The following is a 17,426-nucleotide window of genomic DNA, read 5'->3' on the forward strand; positions in this document are numbered from 1 at the left end:
ATCACATGGAGGGCCTCACACACCCCAACACAAACCCCAGGCAGGTGCCGTCTCTATTTAAGATGATTGCTTTCCCCCCTCTCAACTGGAAAGATGCTTGGATTTCAGTTGCGGAGGTAAAACATTACAGCAGGACTTACAGCAATAGTAAAAGTACTATAATAGTGTAGGTTGTGCTGCAGTCTCGCTACAGAACATGGAAGAAGCAGCATTGTGCTCACAGGAACAAAATGATCACCAAAAGGCAGAAAGCAATTGAGTGGATAAAGGTATTTTTTGCTTTGGACCTGAATGGACACAATACAAATATTTGTGAATATGTTTCTTTGTTCAGTGGACTCTCCTGAGGGACACTTTGAGGACAGTATAGTGTAACATTTCTGCTCCAGTGGGAGACCAGCGCGGAGACACCTAACATTGTGGGGAGGTGAAGGAGAGCCAGGATGATGGGCTCTCTCCCTTTGAGGGGGAGTGGTCTCAGCCATGCTGGGCTACAATAAAAGGCACTTGTGTGGACCTCTAAGGAGCCCAAACTTTCCAGTAGCACTACCGGCGGCTGCAGCACCAGGGTTACTGGCACACCTCGTAAAAGAAAGAAAGAACAGAAGAAAGAAAACAAACAAAGAACTCTTGATTTTGATACATCTGCTACCTAGCAAATTAGTGTGGCATTTCATTTTGAAGTTCTTTGCATTTCCAGTGAAGCGGCCCCTTGGTGTGAAAAAAAGAAAATGAGAGCTCTGCTTTGCACCGCTTTGCTTTCTCTGACCCTGGCCAGCAGTGTGTACAGTGATACCGACAGCACTGCTTCTGCACCAGTCGACGCAGCAGGTAAGTGTGTGTGTCTGTGCGATGTGTCTCTGTGTGTGTGTGTTCGTGCAGGGGTGTGCATGTGCATGCCATGAGGCCTCAGTAAAGTGGGACCATAGACTAATATAACAGCAGGGTCATTATAGTGGTTGGTAACAGATCCCTCTCTGGGATGCCATTCACATTCTGACTCACCACTGACACATTGACTAACGGTTTACGGCTGAGCCACTGCCTGAGCATAAATCAGCCTGTCAGTCACAATGGCTTGCTTCCACACATCACAAACTAACGGTTTTACACTGTATATGGACCAAACTACTATTTTTAGAATGAAAATGTGTACGTTTTTAATTTTACCTCAAATTGGGTTCGAGTTCAGAATTGTTCAAAATTGTTTACAGGTAAACAGTAGATAATATATTATTATGTCTATAAATGGACCACTTGGCCTTTTTTTGTTCCTTTACAATGTATTTATTAGGAGGGAGTGAGAAGTGGAAAATTGGAGGGGGACATTTTCAGATTGCACCTGCTCAAGCTACACAATTGAGTTTAACTTAAAAATGGCACCTGTGGCCTGCACCAAATCCTGTGAGATATCTTACTGCCAAATGCAGTAGTACAATACCACTGAGAAACATATGGTTCTTGCTCAAACTAGAGTCTCGATGTAAAAAGTGAAGAGTATTTGAATGAATTTGTCCAGTCCTGTAGGCTGACTCAGGGGATTTGAGTTTCAGCATGTGTTAGCTCTATCACGGTAGAGTGAGAAATCCTGGCAAAAAGAAAAAACACTTCCTCAGAGTCTGTAGATAAGATGCTGCTGTTCTGTCTTTCTTGTCTGTGTAAATGTTTGTTCTACTCCTAATGGCCTGATGATGTCAGAAGTTTGTGCATGTTTATTTGTTTTATTTCACAATTATTTATAAAGGTTAAGCCAGTGTTGTGACACAACACACACATGTTATGCACTCGAGAAATATTCAAGCAAAGTTGCACCCACTTTTTAGAAAAAGAAATTGTCTGCCTACCATTCTGTCACGTCAACCATCCATCCAAATCAAATAATTCCGTCTGTCTTCATAAACGTTCACTCACGTAGCCTATTACATCATGTGGTAGGCTACGTGAGTAGCATCAACTAATCATAAACTAGATTTTGCAGATGTTGCCGTTTTTTGTTGTTGTTTTGAGCAGATGGTCGGGGGGGGGCTGAAAAATAATTACACATTCTTTTTAGACTGCAGATTGACCACAAGAAGCCCAAATAGATATAATAATTGACAATGACATAATCATTTCAAACCTTGCTTACATTTGTATGTGATCACGTGTCCTTATATTATCCGTGGTGATACTTGGAGTTGAGTTCCTGGTGTTTTTACAGGCTTTAATGTCCAACAATGAAAGAAAATAAAGCAATGAAAAAAACAACAACTTTGGAGCCAAATAAAACCATCAGTTGGGGAATCCTGGGGAATCCTGTCATATGTGGTAATCCAATGAGTAACACTGCAGCTGTAGTTTGTCAGTAATAATCAGTCATCACATATACTATACAGTATATAATCAATACACAACTTTCAGGAAGTAGGGTATTTAATGCAAAAATGTTATCACTCTTTTCTATTTTATAAAATTATCACATTCTCTTTCTCGCTCAAAGAAGGCAATTTGGCCCTGGCTTGCAAACGAAATATCTTGCATCATGCTGTAAATGAAGGCAATTAATAAATGTTGGCCTAATAAAAGCATATTTGATTTAACCCAATAAAGAGTGAGTGTAAAATCGCATTTCGATAGATGCACGCATCAGTATGCTATTATAGCCTATCTGCAGCGGAGAAATGATTGTACAAGGATATGTTTGCTGTCAGTTGGCTACTGTCGGAAAGTTACAATCTAATGAAACATTTGTTACATAATTTAGCTCATGATGTGGACGTTATGTTGCACATTCAACACTAACTAGGCGATCCCTCTCATTTTTGTAGGTCTTCGTATATTACCATAAAACAATAGATGTAGAGTCAATAGCATACGACAACATAACACGATGGACAATGTTGATTGGCAAGTGGAATGATGTCCAATAGGATTGCAAGGTAAAAGCGGAAGATGGGATCAGGTTGGCTCCCTTATCCTTGGTTAGTAGAGACTTCAGAAAATATGAAATTGTTACCCGCAACATAAAAATGTATATGGGGGGGAGTTGACGTTTGTGTGTATGCGTGGATTGTGTGTGTTTGTCAAATCAAATCAAAAACATACACATGGTTTGCGGATGTTAATACGAGTGTAGCGAAATGCTTCTAGTTCCGGCAATGCAGTAATATCTAACAAATAATCCAACAAATTCACAACAACTACCTTATACACACAAATGTAAGGGATGAATAAGAATATGTACACATGAATATATAAATGAGCGATGGCCGAGCGGCATAGGCAAGATGCAGTAGATGGTATAGAATACAGTACAGTAAACATTATTAAAGTGCCATTATTTAAAGTGACTAATGATACCTTTTATTTAGTCCATTTATAGTGGCCAGAGATTTGAGTCTGTATGTTGGCACTATGTTATTGATGGCTGTTTAGCAGTCTGATGGCCTTGAGATAGAAGCTGTTTTTCAGTCTCTCGTACATGCATGCGTGTGTTTATGAGAGAGAGTGGATGTTTTTTGGGCACGTGCCAGGGTTGTGTGTGTAGGTGTGTGCCTTGGTCACAGCTATGCCTGTTAACTCCATCTTCTTATTGATTCAGGCTAGCTGTGCAGAGCTGTAGGATGTTGTAAAGGATAGCATGTCTAGCAGGCCTGGGTTGGTGTGGTTTATCACTCAATGATACAATGTAGTTACAGCTGTGTAACATACTCTCTCACTGTATACATACTGATGTAGGCTTATAGGCTAATTAGTGACTAATCAACTTCCTTGGTTGCGCATTCAACATCTCAAAGACCACAATTACAAGTTAACATAAGGTTAGGATAACATTATTAAACTCTGTAGACGCCGAACATACAGTATATGCCGCATGGCAACGTTGGACCATTGCGATGTTACTGTTCATTTATTCCTTTAAGATGTTACTGTTCATTTATTCCATTGTGATGTTACTGTTCACTTATTGCCCTACGTTGCTACACTCTCAAAGACACAGCTGTTTCCAATAACGCAGTACTGTAAGCATTTATGGAGTGAGAGAGAATTGTGTATGATCGTAAAAATGGCAGTAGGTCTTGGCTTCTGCTGTACTTTTTAATTGTCATGCACATGTGTTCATTTACTAACTATCTCCTCTCTTTCATTTTCACCCCACCCTTAAGAAAATATGTGTGGGGGGGGGGGTGGTAATGGTTTAATGAGCCGTTTCTATAAGTTACATCTGACAATTAGGGGGAACCCTTGACCCCACAGAAATAGCCTTGTATAAATAAGCTAAGGCTTGATATATGACAGAATATTTAGCTGCTTGCCAAGTGGTTAAATGCACATGCCAAGCTGTCACTTTATGAGTGCAGTGTATATTGCTTGGGGCCACATACACTCAAGGGCAATATATCTCCACTGGTAACTCAGGTAGCATGGACAGGGGGTAAAAGAGCAGTCTTTACACTCACATCTCTACTGAAATTAGGCTTTTTTGGGTGCAAAGGTTCACCAATATATCTTTACAGTGTCTTTCTTTGTTCACCAATATATATTTACATGGGCATTCTTTGCATAGTCTTTTTTTGTACAGGATCTGTCTGTTCTTGATGTTTCATATGCATGTGGTCAGTCTATGTGCTGTATGGGGTCTTTAGTTAACGTTCAACCACATAGTGTTTCCTGGTAGCTATGAGATCTCTTATTTGTACCATGTACACCCCTCCCCAGCCTCATATGTTCAGGGATTATGAACTTCAGCCAGTGGTTTATGAGCGCTAGAACAATGTTTCTATAAATCAGACAAACAAGTTTATTTTAATTTTTTTATTATTTTAACCTTGTATCTGTATCTGTTGAATAGGAATCAGAAATGTTTAGGGATAAATCCTGGATGGTGTCACATCTGGCCGACTGCCGTTGACGTTGTCATGCGCTCCCGGTGTGATCAGTCATTCTGGGCTTTCAGTTTCCAATGAAACTTCACTCAACGGCTTCCCAAGTCCAGAATTTATGAGGCAGAGAGAAGCTCTGAGTCATAAGCCAGTGACAGAGGGAGAATTCATACAAATATACTGGGCCTCTTCATGAAACTCTCCATGCCCCATTATTTTTAAGAAGTGGGATTTTTTGTTCTGCTTAGTAAACCCTTTGGCATGCGTTTTGTGCGCCTGCCTGCCTGCATGGAGGCGAGGTGTCTGGGTGGGTATGGAGGGGAGGGATGGTGGTGAGTGAGTTGCAGCCCAGAGGAAAGGAAGGAAATGAAAGAGTGGTTGGAGTTCGGGATATAGGGTGAGATTACATTTGTCAGGCTGCACAGCTTCTGCTCATTAAACCCCTCTGCAGGATAGCGTGCAACTGATAACATGTAGGCCACTATTAAGCCGAGCCACATGTCGGCTATTTGCTCTGCGTGCATGGGAGAATGGGGTTATGGGTTTTAGAGAGGTTGGGTGGTAAATCAGGGGTGGAAGAAGTTGGGGTGTGGGGGAGAAATGATCAGAGCGGAAGGCTGTTCACCTGGAGTACCTGGTAGCGATTCCTGCATCTGTAAATGGCAAACGTGGAAAAGGTTTTGCCCGTTGAAGAGACAGCAGAACCATTTTCCAGTAATGGCTTTGGTGTGGCTCAAGGAGAACCTGGCCGAGACAAATAAAGAGGAAAGGAAGGAGAGAAAGAGGAATAGAGAAACCAGGAGAGACAGTCAGACACAGAAGGGAGGAAGGGAAAGCAGTAGAGAGAGAGAGGTATATTATTTTAAGCTTACACACCGACAAGGACGACTGCCAACACGAGTTGTAGCTGCTGACATATTTTGACTAACCAGGTATCTATCCAACCTTTTTATGACTAAAGTGAGTAAAGTACTTGTCGGATAAAAGAAAAATGTCATTACAGGCCTATTTGAAACAGAACGTTTTTTCCGTAAACTTTCCAAATGTCGATAAATCCAAATACACTAGACAACATGGCATCTTTTTGTGTCGGTATGATTAAGAATGCGAGATATGTCGGAGGAAACGCTTTTATGCACAAATATTGTTGTGAAGGGTCTGGAGGTCAGGGAGATCGTGGGAACACATGGAGTTGTCAAAAAAACATGCAGTTTATTAGGATTACAGACAATATAAATGATGATGAACTTCACAGGGTGGTGAAACTACAAGGTGATGAGCTTGATTGTCCTTGCCAAAAAATATTGAGGGTTTTAATTCTAGTAACATGATAATGGATGCTTTGCTGCAGTTTGATTTTTTTTTATGTTGCTCTTTTGTCCATAACATTAATCTCATCATTTGATTTACCTTTATTTAACTAGGCAAGTCAGTTAAGAACAAATTCTTATTTTCAATGACAGCCTAGGAACAGTGGGTTAACAGCCTGTACAGGGGCAGAACGACAGATTTGTACCTTGTCAGCTCGGGGATTTGAACTTGCAACCTTTACGGTTACTAGTCTAACGCTCTAACCACTAGGCTACCCTGCCGCCCAAGGGTAGCCTAGTGGGGGGGTCTCCAAACAGTCAATCACCTATGAGTAGCTCGCCAAACAATTCTGAATGTACACAGAATTTATTTTCGCCGAATACAACTGCTGTAGACCTTACAGTGAAATGCTTACTTACAAACCCTTAGCCAACAATGCCGTTTTAAGAAAAATAAGTGTTAAGAAATATTTACTAAATAAACTGAATAAATAAAAAGTTGAAAAATAACAAATACTTAAAGAGCAACAATAACATAACGGTAACGAGGCTATATACAGGGAGTTCTGGTACAGAGTCAATGTGCGGGGGCATAGGTTAGACAAGGAAGTAAAATATAGTATAAATAATTTCAAATTCCTTAAATTTAGCACACCAGACAGCAAAAATACATTTTTTTTATTTGTATATATGGATAGCCAGGGGCATACTCCAACAGTCAGACATTATTTACAAACAAAGCATGTGTGTTTAGTGAGCCAGAGAGGCAGTAGATTGACCAGGTATATTCTCTTGATAAGTTTGTGAATTTAACCATTTTCCTCTCCTGCTAAACAGTCTAAACATAATGAGTATTTTTGGGTGTCAGGGAAAATGTATGGAGTAAAAAGTATATTATTTTCTTTAGGAATGTACTGAAGTAAAAATAAAAAAATAAAAATTAAAGGACAGATTCCCCCCAAAACGACTTTAGTACTTTAAAGTATTTGTACATAAGTACTTTACACCACTGCCTGTATGTTACCGTACATAACGTTCTCAAACAAAGCAGAATTTTCACATCCCCTCCCTTTTGAGCAGAGTATGCCTGTAGAAATCATCAGCAGCCTTTGGAAAGAACCAAGTCCCCTTTCGAGTCATAAGCTATTGTAGATTTCCATCCAATTGGCGACAGATGTAAATGTGAATTTTCTAAAATCTCCATAAAAACAATATGCACATTTTCTCACCAGATATGTGTTTCCATACTTCCTTAATGTTGATACTTAAGTATATTTTAGCAATTACATTTACTTTTGATACTTAACATTTTACTCAAGTAGTATTTTACTGGGTGACTCACTTTTACTTGAGTCAATTTCTGTTAAGGTATCTTGACTTTTACTCATGTATACGAATAGGGTACTTTTTCCACCACTGCATATATAACAGGAAATGCTTATTTTACTCTTACTCTCAATCATATAGACAAACTGTTTGTCTTTTTGCCAAGTTTGTATAGTTCATTGAAGTGTGATGTGTCAGCATTGTGCTATTTAAACCCTTTAATTTACTACCCCATATATTTAAGAAGAGGCTGATGTGTTCTACACACAGCTTTATTGGTTGTGGCTGCACCAGTGGTGAGTGGGTCATGGGTCAAGTGCATCCATCATGTCCCTGCCTGGGCTCAGTGGGCTGTGTGTAGGCAACCACTGGGTGGGGTCCCCACAAAGCACCACTCTCATAAAGGGCCTGGAAGTCAGGGAGATTGTGGGAACTCATGTGGAGTGACTGATAGCAGCTACCTCTCTGAACTGAAGGGTGGCCTGGTTCGGAGGGAGGCCAGGAGGGAGGGAGGAAGGGAAAGAATGATGATGGCCATAGCATGAGGGAAAACGTGTCTGTTTGCAAACCGTTTAGTCACCTTATTTTGTAAATGCTGAATAGCAGGATGCCCAACTCATGTTTTACACAAGTCAGCTGGGGCGGGTGAAAGATAAACATTTAATTTTGGGGGATAATGTGGATTAACGTTGAATATGTTAACTGCCAGAGCTGGTCATGGTATATAATTTGGTGAGAGCTAGGTGCAGATGATTTGCAGAGGCGGGAGACTAGCTGGTTCCAAAAGCTGAATCTATTTAGGACTGAAGGGCTACTTTGATGATATAGCTGATTGGCCACTACAGAGAGGGGAAAAGGGAGTGTGTGTGTGTGTGTGTGTGTGTGTGTGTGTGTGTGTGTGTGTGTGTGTGTGTGTGTGTGTGTGTGTGTGTGTGTGTGTGTGTGTGTGTGTGTGTGTGTAAAAGTAAATGTACTTTAACATTAATCAAGTAAAACTGATAGTCACCCAGTAAAATACTGCTTGAGTGAAAGTCTTCAAGTTTTTCTTTTAAAATATACTCAATTCACTAGATTCTTACAGACTAAAATTAAAAGTAAAAGTTGTCAAAAATATAAATAGTAAAGTATAGATTACCCAAAAAAATACTTAAGATGTACTTTACACTACTGTGTGTGTGTGTGTGTGTGTGTGTGTGTGTGTGTGTGTGTGTGTGTGTGTGTGTGTGTGTGTGTGTGTGTGTGTGTGTGTGTGTGTGTGTGTGTGTGTGTGTGTGTTTCTAGGCAATGTTGAGAGGGGCATTTTTCAGAGATCTTTTACTGCTTTTATGGTTGCCTATGAAACACATGCAAAACCATAATTATTGAGGGCCATCTTGATTCTTGTAAAATTGTATGTCCTCGCACATCAATCTTTAAAATAAATGCATTACTAAAACATTAAAAGACGTGACACGTCTGAACTGACACCAGTAATTAAAATCTCTTAAGGATCCGCCCCTTTTTTTAAATTTTCGCCTAAAATGACATACCCAAATCTAAATGCCTGTAACAGGCCCTGAAGCAAGGATATGCAAATACTTTGAAGTTTGTGGAAATGTGAAAGGAATGTACGAGAATATAACACAATAGATATGGTAAATGACAATACAAAGAAAAAAACAACCGTTCTTTTGTATTTTCTGTATTATTATCATTATCATCATGCAAGTTGAAAGGCCATAATGTATTATTCCAGCCCAGCAGCAATTTAGATGTTGGGCACTAGATGGCAGCAGTGTATCTGCAAAGTGTTGGACTGTTCCAATTATCCATTGCATTTATGTTCAAAATGTAGTATCAAAATTGCCCAAATGTGCCTAATTTGTTTATTAATAACTTTTCATGTTCAAAACTGTGCACTCTCCTCAAACAATAGCATTGTATTTTTTCACTGTAATAGCTACTGTAAATTGGACAGTGCAGTTAGATTAACTATAATTTAAGCCTTCTAACAATATCAGATATGCCTTTGTCTTGGGAACTTTTCTTGTTCAACAACCTCATGCCAGCCGCATTAGCCCACGTTAGCTCAACTGTCCCGTGGACGAAGTTAATGCAACTTTGTTATGTATTCTACTGTATTCTTCTGATGCTTTAGTAACTCTTGACTTACACTACACCTTTTCTTGTCCTTCACAGAGACTGAACTTGGTGATCAGAACCGTGTGTTTGCCAGTCGCGGCTCCAACATCACTCTACCATGCCGGCTCCACCGCCGGCATGGGATGTCTTTTGGCCGCGTGGGCATAAGGATCAAGTGGACCAAGCTGTCTGCGGATGAGTCACTGGAGGAAGATGTGCTGGTGTCCATGGGCTTCCACAAGAAGAGCTACGGCAGCTTCCTGGGCCGTGTCCGCCTGCTGGAGGCTGACGATGATGACGCCTCACTGCTCATCAACGACGTGTCCCTGGACGACATGGGAAAGTTCCGTTGTGAAGTCATTGATGGCATGGACGATGTCATTCATGAGGTTACCTTGGAGGTGCAAGGTAGTGTAGGCTACAGGGACGGTAAGTCTTTATCTTTTTACTTCCCCCTTCCCCACTTCCCCCTGCTCAACGATGGCCATCTCATCTCATCATCCCGCACATCACGTCACCACCCTCCATTTCATTTTGTCCTCACTGTTCTGTCTTTATGGTGTTAATAGACTTTTGTTACCCTGTAAATAAGGACAGGAGATTTTCATGACCCTACCCATAAACTACTGTCTGGAAGAAATGAATGGTTTCAAGACCAGAGCCAAGAAATAATGGTTTCAAGACCAGAGCCTGTTTCCTTATTTTCAACACCTCACCACCATTATATTGATTTATGTGTAGAAATACAAAAGACAAAAAAAAGACAGCTTTTGTTCATTTTTCAGAGTTTGTGCTGATAATATTCACACAGCCTTTCACTGCAGTACATGAAAACACATTTTCCAGCTGAACTAATCCCACTCCGCATCGATTCAAACATCCTCCTTGCTCATACAGTACTATTTACATAATTGTGAAAGGCGTCCTGTTCTTCCTTTTAATATGTGGCACAAATACAACTTCTTTGTTTTACATTCTATTCATAAAACTGAGTCAGCCTGAATCTATTGAATACTATTACACGGTCATAGTTCCCATCTGGGCCAAGACCGCCTGAGCAGATTTTGCTCCAGGTTAAGAAAAGGGATCTTTAATAGAGAACAGCTAGCTATCTGGCCATAATGAAAACAGGCTGGAACGACTGTCTATTGTTAACATTGGAACAAAGTCATGCCCAATGAAAAGCCTCAGTACTGGTTGTGATTTTCCCTCAAAGTAATCCAATGAAATGTTCTCTTGTTTGCAGCTGTATACATCTGACAGTCAAGCACTCAGCTAGCACTACGCTACCATGGGATGCAGGCTTGTGTCAAAGATGAAACTACAGATGCTGATGTAACAATCTAATGTGTTATACAGGGCATTGTTTTTGCTTTATCGGCTCTTAGTTGTTTCTAAACCACCAAGGGCCAAATGCAACCCTCTCTGTTAGCTAGCAGTGAAACGAAGTACATTAACAAGGGATAAAGAAGGGCTGTTGAAGTCCAATTCAGTGCTTTTTTATTTGTACCTTTATTTAACAAGGCAAGTCAGTTAATAACAAATTCTTATTTTCAATGATGGCCTAGGAAATAGTGGGTCAAGTGTCTTGTTCAGGGGCAGAAGGACATATTTGTACCTTGTCAGCACGGGGATTCAATCTTGCAACCTTTCGCTTATAGTCCAACGCTCTAACTACTAGGCTACTTGCCGCTTTCCAAGAACATTGCATCTCCTAAACAGTATTTCAACAATCACTACAGCCAAACGAAAGCCACCTTTCCCTCACAGAACATTACATTTTAGGCATTTAGCAGACTCTTATCCAGAGTGAGTCACAGTAGTGAGTCCATACACATTCATACTGGTCCCCCATGGGAATTTAACCCACAGCCCTGGCATTGCAAGTGCCATGCTCTTCCAACTGAGCCACACTGGACGACATTTCACACATATAAGGGATTACATTTGTTTGTAGGCCGGACACACATAAAATACTGGTCAGGACAACCGAGGAGTGAACCAGCAAAGTCTGAGTCAAGAAGGGAATTAATTCAATTACATAACCATAATGCCTAAAGGGGCTGTTTTACAGCTGTAAAATAACATAACTGAACCACCAAATGATTGACACCAGAGTTTCCATTTGCTGTACACAGTTGATGATTGTGCTTTGTGTTATAGTGCTTTGGAGTCTTGTTCTGGCCTAATGTATATGCTAGCTTGGCTGTTACAGCCTAATTAAAACGTAAACAGCGTGAGATATATCTCCCTTCCCTACTGAAGGGCAGAATACCACAGAATTAATCAGTTAGAAAAGTCTGAATCCTCTCTGGAGGGCGCTGCTCTTTTATCACTCACCAGGAGCTGCAGAACCAAGAACAGCAATAGCTTACGCTCACTAACATATACTATCAGATCATATGTCGGAATCCCCCAATCCCTCATGAATGTTCCAGTCTAGACCCAAGGACCTCACACATTATTTATCCTATTAGCTGGCTGGGTCTGCAAACCCACAGGAGGGTGAGTGTGTAAAACATGTTTTGTGTTAGAATAATATATAGAATAATATTACTCTCCTAGAGTATGCTGTGATATACCATGTTTTATGTGTGTCTGTATGTTTTAATGTACGGTAGGTTTCCATGAACTGTAGTTATATGACATGCCTAACTATGCAATGGGTCTCTATCCGCTGTGGTGATTCAATTAAAGACACAAAAGAAACATTCACGTAAGGACACATTCAAAAAAGAGCATGTCATAAAATGGATAACAATCGATTCCGACTCGCTAATAGTTGTCTTTACAATAGAATAACAACAATAGCGAGTTCAGTTGGCATTTACCTGAATGGGTGCTCCATGTAGCCTAAGAGCCACATTAGCTATGATATTAACCCCAGCTCCTTGCTCATTCCCAGGTGTGGTGTTCCCTTACTCCCCACGGCTGGGTCGATACAACCTCAACTTCCACCATGCCGAGCAGGCTTGCCTGGACCAGGACTCTGTGGTGGCCTCCTTCGACCAGCTCTACAAGGCCTGGAGGAGTGGCCTTGACTGGTGCAATGCCGGTTGGCTGAACGACGGCTCCGTGCAGTACCCCATAACCAACCCCAGACAGGCCTGTGGAGGAGTCAACTCCGGTGCGGGCCTGAGAAGCTACGGCCAGCGCGACAAGTCCAAAAGCCGCTACGATGTCTTCTGCTTCACCTCTGCCGTCAACGGTGAGTTTGTCTGCTTTATATGGTTGTTTTTGAGGAAGTCATTGGACATGCAATATCTATTATTAGAACAAAAGTAGTAGAAATAGATAGGCATACATTACAGTAGGGAAGAGTTCATAAGCTTATCTAATTGACATCTCTTTAAACTGAGGCAACCCAACCAAAATCCTCTTTTTTCCTTTGGCCGTCTTCCCTCTCTGACCTCAGGCCGCTTCTACTGGCTGGTGCAGCCCGACAAGCTAACGTTCAACGAGGCTGCTCAAGCATGCCAGGATGACGGAGCTGAGATCGCCAAGGTGGGTCAGATGTATGCTGCATGGAAGCTGAACGGCTATGACCGCTGCGACTCTGGCTGGCTGGCTGACGGCAGTGTCCGCTACCCCATCTCCAGACCCCGCAGGAACTGCAGCCCGACAGAGGCGGCTGTGCGCTTCGTGGGATTCCCCGACAAGAAGCAAAAGCTCTTTGGCGTCTATTGCTTCAAGGGCCAGCAGTGAAGAGGCTTTGCCCTGAGCACCAAACCCATATAACAATCAAAGAAAAACAACAACAACACCAATAAACAAAATGCATATCAGGACTTAATTTGCATGAAGTAGCATCAGCTCATTACCTTACCAATACTGTGATACATTTGTTTTAATGAATACTGTAAAATGACATTTTTCATACCACAACCGATCCAAGACTATTTTCTAAGCTGAAACAAGCGTTATTCCTTAACATTTTCAGTCATGTAATACGTTGCTCATATAATATGACAATACCATTCTTAGTTATACAAAATGTTGGTCACATAATAACATGGTACTATGGCTGAAATGGACTGGATGAGTTATCTTCTAAGTGCTAGATTCAATCAGATCAGCTTTAGCCAACATCTATATAGCGGTTTGTTTTGGCGCTGTTGAAGGTGGAACTGCATTAGAGCTGTCAAATTGGTGAGCAGCTGGTCTTGATCATTGTTGCAAAGCCACAACCGTCCCATTCGCATTAAAATTGTAGGCTACAGAGAAATAATGTTCTAATTGAAAATCATTCAATGAAATGAGGATTTCTGTCACCGTATTCAAGGTGTAGATTACATCTCACATTCCAGTGTTTAAACCTGGAAACAAGGCTACAAGGGATTTCTCTTAATTCTACTCCGTGCAGCCAATGGCAACATCCCTTTTAGGTATAATGCCAGGAGCCACTTGTGGATTTGACAGCTCTAACACAGTTCCAACACCGCAAAAACAACCGCTATGCGGATGTCGGCTAAAGCAGATCTGATTGAATAGAGCCCTAACTAACACGTACTGTGGCCTATCTAGCAGCTTATGAGCTAAATTGCATGAACATAATGACCACTGTTTGACTATGGCAGAAGTCTATTTTGATTTCAGTAACACTTGCACAGTAATGCTACCACAAAAAAAATGACATGTATATTTCAATCCGAATCTGAAGTGAATATTCATCTGAGCAGAGGGGCATTTCACAAAGGAGATTCAAGCTAACTTTCCTGAAACAGCAAACTAGGATATTGTTTCCAAATTTCAGAAATGTTTGCTATTAATTTACAGACCCTAATCTCTGAAAAACACCTTGTATTTCTGCTTTTATTTTACTGATACCGTTCTCTCCTCAGATAAAAGTCAGTGAAGGAAAAATCTCAGCGTACAATAGGCCTAGTGTTTAAAAACAATGACCTAGCCATCCACTCACAGCCAAGCGCATATCAGGATTGCAATACAATTGGAGTGAATCCGTGCAAACTAAGCGGGAACTCTTATATGGGTATTTAACAGCAGTACAGAAACAGCTGTATGTCTGTGTAACACTGGAATGGCAGCCAAATAGGGATCCACATTGACAAACTGCTGCTGTTGCAAAGGATTTGGGTTGATTGTACATCATCGCCGAAGTTACGAGCTGCAAAGGGCTTACATTACACTTCTCTTGGCATGCAACCCCCTTTAAGACCCCATTGCTAGTGTGCAACAGTGCTTTAAGACAGTGCCTTAAGCCTTAAGCCAGGTGACCATTTTGGGTGATCCATCCAGGCCACCCAAGACCTGCTTTGAGAACTGCCAATTGTATAATTCTGGCAAAACGATGTTGAGCAGCTTTTAACTTTACATTTACATTACATTTAAGTCATTTCACGCACAAATAAAAACGCAGGGTCTGACTTAAAACCTGACTTGAAGAGTTTGGTCCAGTCCAGACACGAAGATCAAAAGAGTCACAAAGTATTTCACAACAAATATAAGGTGGGGAAAAAAGAGAGACTAGAAATATTGCATCTGACTTGTGGTCTATATATGTTATTGCTTTGTATTCTCTTAGCATTAGAATACTAATCGTCCCCTAGGACATGCAGGAGGTCGACAACTGAGATCTGTGTTGACTGAAATCACAACCACTAGCCTATTGAAGCCAATATTTGCCAATAAAACTGATCATACAAATGATGGTGGTCATCTTTCTTTTTTTGTGTGTGTTGTATTTCAGCAAACCTTTTTCTCTTTCCGAGATCTGGCATTGACAGGTAGCATGTGGTTATTTGGTTGAACCCGGTTTACTAACTGCAGTTAGATAAAATACACTGTGAAATAGACTGACACACATTCCTCGGTGGAGGTATTATTTTGTTTTCTAATGCCTAGTACCTTTTTAAACAAAAGACCAAACTGAAAATAAAAACTTGGTGATACATTTTTGATGCTGTGACTTTTTACCCTCCTTGTAAAGGTTGTTTTTCTGTGTATTTCTGTCGTCGTTGGACCTGAACTAACAAACATGAATTATGTTTTTAGAAATGCTGAGGTTGCCATTGTGGCAGTAGAAAGCTGTTTGAAGTGCATAGAAGTTTGCAAATGAAGGACATTCTCTCCTGTCTCCATTTTCAGTGTAGCATGCAGTTTTTGATTGAAAATACATATCCAAAATAAGCCTCTAATACTCTGTGTGTATCAAACATTAGGATTTAAACTCAGCAAAAAAAGAAGCGTCCCTTTTTCAGGACCCTGTCTTTCAAAGATAATCAGAAAAATCTTCATTGTAAAGGGTTTAAACACTGTTTCCCATGCTTCAATGAACCATAAACAATTAATGAACATGCACCTGTGGACACTAACAGCTTACAGAAGTCGCCTACGACGCCTATGGGCACACACCCACCATCGCTGGACCAGACAGGACTGTCAAACGAAGAGTCGTGGTTTTGTCTCACCAGGAGTGATGGTCGGATACGAGTTTATCGTCGCAGGAATGAGATTTACACTGAGGCCTGTACTCTGGAGCGGGATCGATTTGGAGGTGGAGGGTCCGTCATGGTCTGGGGCACTGTGTCACAGCATCATCGGACTGAGCTTGTTGGCATTGCAGGCAATCTCAACACTGTGCGTTACATGGAAGACATCCTCCTCCCTCATGTGGTACCCTTCCGGCATGCTCATCCTGACATGACCCTCCGGCATGACAATGCCACGAGCCATACTGCTCATTCTGTGAGTGATTTCCTGCAAGACAGAAATGTCAGTGTTCTGCCATGGCCAGCGAAGAGCCCAGATCTCAATCCCATTCAGCACATCTGGGACCTGTTGGATCGGAGGGTGAGTGTTAGGTCCATTCCCCCCAGAAATGTCTGGGAACTTGCAGGTGCCTTGGTGGAAGAGTGGGGTAACATCTCACAACAAGAACTGGCAAATCTGGTGCAGTCCAAGAGGAGGAGATGCACTGCAGTACTTAATGCAGCTGGTGGCCACACCAGATACTGACTGTTACTTTTGATCCCCCCCATTGTTAGGGGACACATTATTCATTTTCTGTTATTCCAGTCACATGTCTGTGGAACTTGTTCAATGTACTGTATGTCTGTTGTTGAATCATGTTATGTTCATACAAATATTTACACATGTTAATAAGTTGGCTGAAAATACACGCAGTTGACAGTGAGAGCATGTTTCTTTTTTGCTGAGTTTACATTAGAGAATGATATACGGTGTATTCGAAAAATATTCCGACCCCTTGACTTTTTCAACATTTGTTACATTACAGCCTTATTCTAAAATGTATTAAATACCAACAAATCCTCAGCAATCTAGACACAATACCCGTAATGACAAAGTGAAAACAGTTTACACATTTTTTAAAAGTTTATAAAAAAATACAATAAATAAATCCTTTATTTACATAAGTATTCAGACCCTTTGCTATGAGACTCGATATGGAGCTCAGGTATATCTTGTTTCAACTGATCATCCTTGCAATGTTTCTACAACTTGATTGGAGTCCACCAGTGGTAAACTAAAATGATTGGACATGATTCGGAAAGGCACACACCTGTCTATGTAAGGTCCCACAGTTGACAATGCATGTCAGAGCAAAAACCAAGCCATGAGGTCGAAGGAATTGTCCGTAGGGCTCAGAGACAGGATTGTGTAATGGCACAGATCTGGGGAAGACTCACCAAATAAATTCTGCATCATTGAATGTTCCCAAGAACACAGTGGCCTCCATCATTCTTAAATGGACAAAGTTTGGAACCACCAAGACTCTTCCAAGAGCTTGACGCCCGGCCAAACTGAGCAATCGGGGGAAAAGGTCCTT

At 41.1% G+C, this 17,426-nt stretch overlaps 1 protein-coding gene across 1 annotated transcript; it reads left to right on the forward strand.

Moving 5' to 3' along the window:
* Positions 1 to 503: 503 nt before the first annotated feature.
* On the forward strand, positions 504 to 15,514 carry LOC135514387 (hyaluronan and proteoglycan link protein 1-like). Its single transcript, XM_064937837.1, has 4 exons — positions 504 to 831; positions 9,677 to 10,048; positions 12,525 to 12,827; positions 13,035 to 15,514. The coding sequence occupies exons 1-4, from the start codon at positions 732 to 734 to the stop codon at positions 13,322 to 13,324; spliced, it is 1,065 nt and encodes a 354-aa protein (XP_064793909.1). The 5' UTR covers positions 504 to 731; the 3' UTR covers positions 13,325 to 15,514.
* Positions 15,515 to 17,426: the final 1,912 nt, after the last annotated feature.

The sequence above is a fragment of the Oncorhynchus masou genome, chromosome 25 (assembly GCF_036934945.1).
Source record: "Oncorhynchus masou masou isolate Uvic2021 chromosome 25, UVic_Omas_1.1, whole genome shotgun sequence".
In the NCBI taxonomy this organism is placed as follows: Eukaryota; Metazoa; Chordata; class Actinopteri; order Salmoniformes; family Salmonidae; genus Oncorhynchus; species Oncorhynchus masou.

Coding starts and splice junctions, on each gene's coding strand:
- LOC135514387 (XM_064937837.1), top strand. CDS start 732: ATGAGAGCTCTGCTTTGCACCGCTTTGCTTTCTCTGACCCTGGCCAGC. Junction 832..9,676: donor TGCACCAGTCGACGCAGCAG/GTAAGTGTGTGT, acceptor TGTCCTTCACAG/AGACTGAACTTGGTGATCAG. Junction 10,049..12,524: donor TAGTGTAGGCTACAGGGACG/GTAAGTCTTTAT, acceptor GCTCATTCCCAG/GTGTGGTGTTCCCTTACTCC.